This window comes from Hipposideros armiger, unplaced genomic scaffold (assembly GCF_001890085.2).
Source record: "Hipposideros armiger isolate ML-2016 unplaced genomic scaffold, ASM189008v1 scaffold_70, whole genome shotgun sequence".
NCBI lineage: Eukaryota > Metazoa > Chordata > Mammalia > Chiroptera > Hipposideridae > Hipposideros > Hipposideros armiger.
The window spans coordinates 926287-933307 of record NW_017731420.1 but is presented as its reverse complement, the minus strand read 5'-3'; the positions used below and the strand labels follow the sequence as shown (position 1 = coordinate 933307).

General features: G+C 35.9%; 1 protein-coding gene across 1 annotated transcript in view; it reads left to right on the top strand.

Annotated features, from left to right (window-relative positions):
• The window catches only part of RIDA (reactive intermediate imine deaminase A), a 10368-nt gene extending 5108 nt beyond the window's left edge, over positions 1-5260 (top strand). Inside the window, exons 2-5 of the mRNA XM_019642560.1 lie at positions 2044-2149; positions 3774-3828; positions 4060-4128; positions 5158-5260. Coding sequence (XP_019498105.1) covers positions 2044-2149; positions 3774-3828; positions 4060-4128; positions 5158-5228 — 301 coding nt within the window. The 3' untranslated portion in view covers positions 5229-5260. The remainder of the gene's footprint in view (positions 1-2043; positions 2150-3773; positions 3829-4059; positions 4129-5157) is intronic.
• Positions 5261-7021: the final 1761 nt, after the last annotated feature.

The window sequence follows — 7021 nt, the reverse complement described above, 5'->3', positions numbered from 1 at the left end:
GTTCGGATCCCACATAAGGGCCAGTGACACTGCCCTCTACAGCTAAGATGCTGAACAACAGCTCGACCTGGAGCTGGGCTGCCGTGAGTCGCTGGCGATGGCGTTGGCTGCAGTGGGGCTTGCTGGCAGCGGGCGTGAGCTTTCGTGAGCTGCCGTGAGCGGCTGTCCAATGGCCAGCAAGCCACTGGGAAGAGCACAATGATAATACCAACATGGGCCAGTGATGCGACGTCTTCCATAACTAGACTGAAGAACAAAAGGACAGCAACTTGTCTGTTCCCCTTCCCTGATTCCCCAATGCTGTTCCCCTCCCCGAATTCCCCAATAAAATCTTTAAAAAAAAAAAATTAGAAAATTAAAAATTAAGGCCACACATGAACACAACAGAGTACTTAAACTGTGAGAAATAGTAAAATAGCAGCTATATTGTTTTAATGTTATTTAGAGACTATATAAGGTGAGCCAGGTTTGTGAGTGGTATTTTTATTGCTTTAAGTGGTTGTTACTTGGAATGATCAGTGTCATCAAACTTGTTAATGTGCTGAGTATAGTAGAAGGAGCTCTAAACTTGGGATCACAAGATGTGGGTTTGAACCTCTGCCATTTAGCTTTGTGTTCTGGGACAGGTTAAATGACCTTTCTGAGCTTCCGTGTATCAATCTCTGAATTGAGGAGAAAATGCCTGTCTAATAGAGCTGCTGTGAGAATCACATGAACTAATGTACATGAACATGATCAGTGTGGTAACCTAGCTTATCATAGGTTCTTTGTTTCCTCCCTCTGTCCTTCTTTGCAAAGTTTAATGTTAAAAAATGCTGTATTCTGTTAGTTGTATGTTTTTAGTAGGTATTATGGAGCTCTCTTAATTTGTAAAAAATGATCTAAACACTGTTTCATTCTTTTCCTTACAGGGAGGCCGTGTTGAGATTGAAGCAATAGCTATCCAAGGCCCTTCCACAACAGCATCACGCTAATGGGGATGCCGGTGTTATTTAGTCTGGAATATTAATAATGTTTTTAAATGAACATCTTAATTTTTATAATCAGTGTTGGAAAGTGTAAGACTGACTAAAATANACATATAAAATTCACCCATTTTAAGTGTAGAGTTACATGAGTTGGGGTATATGTGTAGAGTCATGCATCTACTACCACATCAAATTTTGGAACATTTCCATCACCCCCCAGAAATTCCCTTGTACCCGTTTGTGGTCAGTCCCCAACCCTAACCCTGGCCCCAGGCAGCCACTTAACTTTGCTGCTATTCTTTTGTCTTTTCCAGAATTTCATGTAAGTGGAATCAAATAATATGTAGGCTTTAGCTGAATCTATCAATGGGTAGTTTTTTTGTTTTTTGTTTTTTTGTTTTCTTTTTGCTATCAATAATGCTGTTCACGTAAAGTCTTTAGACATATTTTTTCATTTCTTCTGGGTAGTCGCCAAGGAAAGAAATTGCTGGGTTGTATGTTAAGTCTATGTTTAAGTTTATAAGAAACTGCCAAACTATTTTCCAAAGTGTGTGTACCAAAGTGACAGTGTCATTCGCACTGACAGTATATGAGGGCTCCAGTTGCTCCACATCCTGACCAACGCTTGTTATTATCAACGATGACCTATTGTGTGGAGTGGTATCTTAATGTGCTTTTGCTTTCCATTTCTCTAATGACTAATAATGTTGAGCATCTCATGTGTAGCACTCCTTAGCTCTGCATATGTCTTCTTTTGTGAAGTATCTGTTCAAATCATTTGCCTATTTTTGGGGAGTTGTCTTTGTATTATTGAATTTTAAGAGTTCTTTATATATTCTAGATACAAGTGTTATGTTAGATACGTGTTTTGCACATATTTTCTCCCAATCTGTAATTTGTGTTTTCATTTTTCTAAAGATGTTTTTCAATAAGCAAAAGTTTTTCATTTTAATGAAGTCCAATTATCATTCTTTTTATTTCACATTTTGTGTTTTTTGTGTCCTAGCAAAGAAATCTTTTAGCATTGAATTTTATATTTATATTTTATATATACACCGGTTTCCATTCATTGCAGTCAAGCTGTGTTAGTCGACAGGACCGTATACATTTCAGGCCAGCTAGGCATTGATCCTTCAAGTGGACAGCTTGTGCCAGGAGGGGTGGCAGAGGAAGCTAAACAAGTAAGTCATTTTCACATCTGAAGTTCCCTTCTCTACTATTGTACTTTTTAATATTGAGGAGTATTAAGAATCCACTTGGCTAATTTGTTTTAGACAGCCTACTGGTAAGTGCTTTTTAAGTTACTTACTGATTGATTTAAGACAACTTTATGTCAGTAGATAGTGGGAAATTTGATGAATCATTTAACAACCCTCCCGCAAAAAAAAAGATTGTTTCTTCCAAGGTGACTTACTTTAAACCTGATTGAATATTAACTAAACTTATTGTGGTAATCCTTCCACGTTATACACATATATCAAATTATCATGTTGTATGCCTAAAACAATGTTACATGTCAGTTATGTCTCAGTAAAACTGGGGTGGCGAAACCCTGAATTATTGAAATCAGGTGACACCTTGCCACTTGCATGTGGATTGGGAAATTTTCTTATCAGGGCCACTGACCTGCACAAACAACCCCACCACCACAAAAGTAAAAGTCAACATTTGTTAGTAAGAGAGAAATGTCAAAGATTAGATGTAGTATGTTTTTCTAAATAAGAACGGGGAATACAATTTTAATCCAATAAGTAGAATTAATATAACTTAATGCATTCACTGAGTCATTTGTAATATCCAAAGACAAAAAACAACCTAAATGTCCATCCATAAGGAGCTAGTTAAAATAAATACACGTAATTCTTGTGAGTGAATTGCTTCTTGGTTTTCCTCCAATGGATTGAATCTGTCTGAAATATGGTAAGACACTGTCTCCTTTTGTGAGTAAAAAGATTGGGTTGCAGTCTCTTCCTCAGTACTAGAATGTGTGAAGTTCTCAGCCAATAGCTACGAAGCTAAAACAGAAATAATTTCTGGGGTTCCTAACTCTATCACTTTGAAGATAAGTATGAGCTAGCAAGCAATAAAACATGTTTTCCCTTAAAGCAATATTTGACTTTAAAGAGTTTTTTTTTCCTTTTCCTCAAAAACAGTACGTATTAGTAAATTATATATATGTTTGACACTCTGGCCTCAGGAAAACTATTAGTTTTTCACCTTGTCTTTAACTTATTTTTTCAGTTCATTCTTCCTCTCCACTTTACTGGTTATGTATCATTTGATATTTTTGATTTTTAAAAAATAATTAATCTAAATAGGTAACATGTGGGTATGGAAAAAAAAATTCAAAAGCTATAAAAAAGCATAGACAATGAAAAGATGCCTCCCACCTTTATTCCCCCTCACTCCAGTTTCCTTCATCAGAAGTAACCACTGTTCCTAGTTTCTTGCATATCCTTCCAGAGACAGTCAATGCTTATACCAGCATAAATGTATACACACACGCGCGCACGCACACACACACACACACATGCAGATGGTAGCTTATTGTGCATGCTATTCTGCATCCTGGTTTTATTTTATCATGTAACAATTTAATATTAATTTAGTTGTATGATTCTAACCTGATGTATTTTAGATTTATTTAGAGGTGTCCTAGAAAGAGTAGAATTTCCTAGAAAGGGAGAATTTTTCTGCAGCATAAACTGTTTAAGGAGGTATTAGTAAAAAATGATTATTTGATTAAATGAATTAAAGCTTTAATATAACATCAGTGCCTCAGGCCTTTCTCACCTTGGTTCACAGGCTCTTACTAACGTGGGTGAAATTCTGAAAGCTGCAGGCTGTGACTTCACTAATGGTGAGCAACTTGGTATTACATCACATTTCTAGCTGATGTTTCTTTGGGTCTTTTTGAAGAACACATGACATCCAGTAATATGTCATGCCATATCTTTGTTGTTTTTTAAAGTTGTTTTAATTTTAGTCTCATTTTAATCATGAGAGCCACTGTGACATATGCTGTTTTTCTAAATAATGTTTTGGATCAGACCAAATAGCTAAACCTAATGACAATGTATATATCTTCTAGTGGTAAAAACAACTGTTTTGCTGGCTGACATAAATGACTTTGGTACTGTCAATGAAGTCTACAAACAGTGTAAGTAATTTGGCTTTATTACTATTTTCCATTAAAGAGAAATGAATCTATTAACTTGAAAGTGTGTCCATTATGAATACAGGGTGATAGAACATGCTAAAGAAATGGTTGGTCATAGATCCTGTCCTAAAAAAATAGTCTGCTTGGATATATACATGTGCCTCCATGAAAAAGACCCAAGATATTTCTATTGCAATCCTTAGAGTAATATACGACAACCCTGCTAATCCATTTCCTAAAGCTTAATCCTGTTACACCCTTCTCAGGCTTTTTAAGCCCTCCTAATAATTTTTTCTTAAACACAGATTATATTTATTATTGCTATGATATGGTTGAGCAACCATCTCTATACTGTCTCTCAGAATCATTAGCTACTTAACATGTTAGTTAGTTAACATTTTTATACCTTGGTTTCCTCATATGCAAAATGGGGATCAAACCTTATAGGGTTGTTGGAATGCTTAAATGAGTTAATACAACATGTAGACACATTAGAACAGATGTTGGCATGTTTTAAGTACTCAGTAAATGTTATCTATACTTATTAACGTTGTTGTCTTAGTGGGGAAAATGGGTGTCCCTACCAATTGGTGAGATGAGACAAAGGTGTAACATGGAAAAAGCATCATTACTTATTCTGTTCTGAAGAAATAGCTAGAGTAAACCAAAGTTAGCAATGTAAGTACCTGCCAAAATTTCTGGAGATGGGCAGTTGTTCCCTATTTAGATAACTTTTATAAGTATCACTTTAAGAACAAAACCTCATTCATATCAAACAAAATCAAAGTATCAGAGTATGTGAGTGTTTTCATTTTTTCCCAGAAAGCTATGACATTTTAAAAAGTATTAAATTTCCTAGGAGTCATTTGGCAAAATATTTTATCAAACAAATATGAATGTGAGCTTCTTTTCCTCAATGTTGTGTCTAAGAACTGAGAAATCTAGGAAGCATTTTCCAGAGTCTTGATTATGCTGTATTGAGTAACAATACACTATCTGAAAACTAAAATGAAATTATTTTAATTTTAGATTTCAAGAGTAATTTTCCTGCGAGAGCTGCATACCAAGTTGCTGCTTTGCCCAGAGTAAGTACACTTTAAAATAACTAATAAACACAATTTTAAATTTCTACATTGTTTTCTGACTCTAACTGTGGCAGGAAATCTTTAAAAAGAAAGAAATAGTCTCTGCTTTCCAGGAGCTTAAAGTCTAAAAGAAAACACTGAATATTCCATGCATGGGGGAAAATTAATAAACTTAAGAAATCTTAAACATTTGTCTTAAAAATTAAGAAAATTAGGGCTGGCTGAGTGGCGCATTGGTTAGGAGTTGACTTGGGATGCCAGCTCTGAGCAGCAGGGCCCCCGTTCGGATCCCACATAAGGGCCAGTGACACTGCCCTCTACAGCTAAGATGCTGAACAACAGCTCGACCTGGAGCTGGGCTGCCGTGAGTCACTGGCAACGGCATAGGCTGTAGTGGGGCTTGCTGGCAGCGGGCGTGAGCTGCCATGAGCTGCTGTGAGCCGCCATGAGAGGCCGTCCNAAGATGATAATCCTTCCCTGTATACTATATTAAAATTAATTACATCTTTGTAGTCATTGTAATATAGAAGCTAAAGTAAAAGAATCTAGTTAATTCATCTGAGCAATAATCTTAAAACACATATTTACAAATAAGATAATCCAAATGTTTCCAGAATATAATTCTATCCCAATATTCATAAACACAAGGCACTCAATGGTGGACAACATTGCTATTATTATTATTCACATGTAATCATTTACCAAAATCCCTTGGCAACTTTGGAAGAATTCCTGAAAAGTGAGTTTCTATTACGGTGCATCATTTAACAATAACAAAATATTATAAATGGTTTATAAATCTTGATTTCTTAGCCCCTTCCCATCTCTAAAGCCTAATATTAAATCACAGTAATCTAAAAAAGAATTGGGCCCAAGGAAGAAATCCACAGAGGCAACAAACCTAGGTTTTAATTTTTGCTGTTTATTGCCTCTGAAATACATTTAAAGGTCATTTAATTTAAAATACCTTTAATGTCAGTCAAAAGGATAACACCAATTGAAACACCTCACATAAATATAAAATCAACAGCTGATTCAAAATGGCACACGGACCTATCATTGTGAAAACGCCTAATCTTGCAATAGCACCAGAGTCTGGATTCCTTTGATAAGGATTTTGTTAACATATTTAACATTCCATGATAAATAAGGCTCTATGGTAGTAGACAGACTTAAGGTGAGAAGGTAATTAGATGACATAATATTTTCTAAGGTTTCTATCAGCTTTAAATTCTGTGGTAGAAAAGACATACTAGGTATAGTTTGCCCCATTTTGTTGTTCATTCTTATTCCATCATAATTATAACTGTGTCACTTTGTTATCCTGAGCTCCCTAAAATTTGCTACTCCCTTCTCCAGCCACTATACCTAAAGGTTTATACTTTAATTTTAGGGTCTCATTTTTCTATACTGAATGGACCCATTGCCACAATGAACAAAACACCCTCACACTCTTGAATGATCATATACTCTAGTTGTTATTGGCTCTGGCTATTGAAGCTTTAAATGTATAACTATTCTAAGTAGCTAAAAAAACGGTTTACAGCTTAGCAGTTTTATGGAACAACATAATTAAAAACATGATAACCACACTCCTTGTATGAAACNTACCACACACCTAGACTAGATGATGTAGCCTGTTGCTCCTAGGCTACAGGCCCGTAAAGTGTGTACAACATGAGATTAAATCAAGCACAAGAGAAAATGACGCAGTCAAAAGACACAGTAGGGGCTGGCTGAGTGGCTCAGTTGGTTAAGAGCTCACTCAAGAGTGTGAGCTCTGAGCAACAGCAGTTCGATGTCCAGCC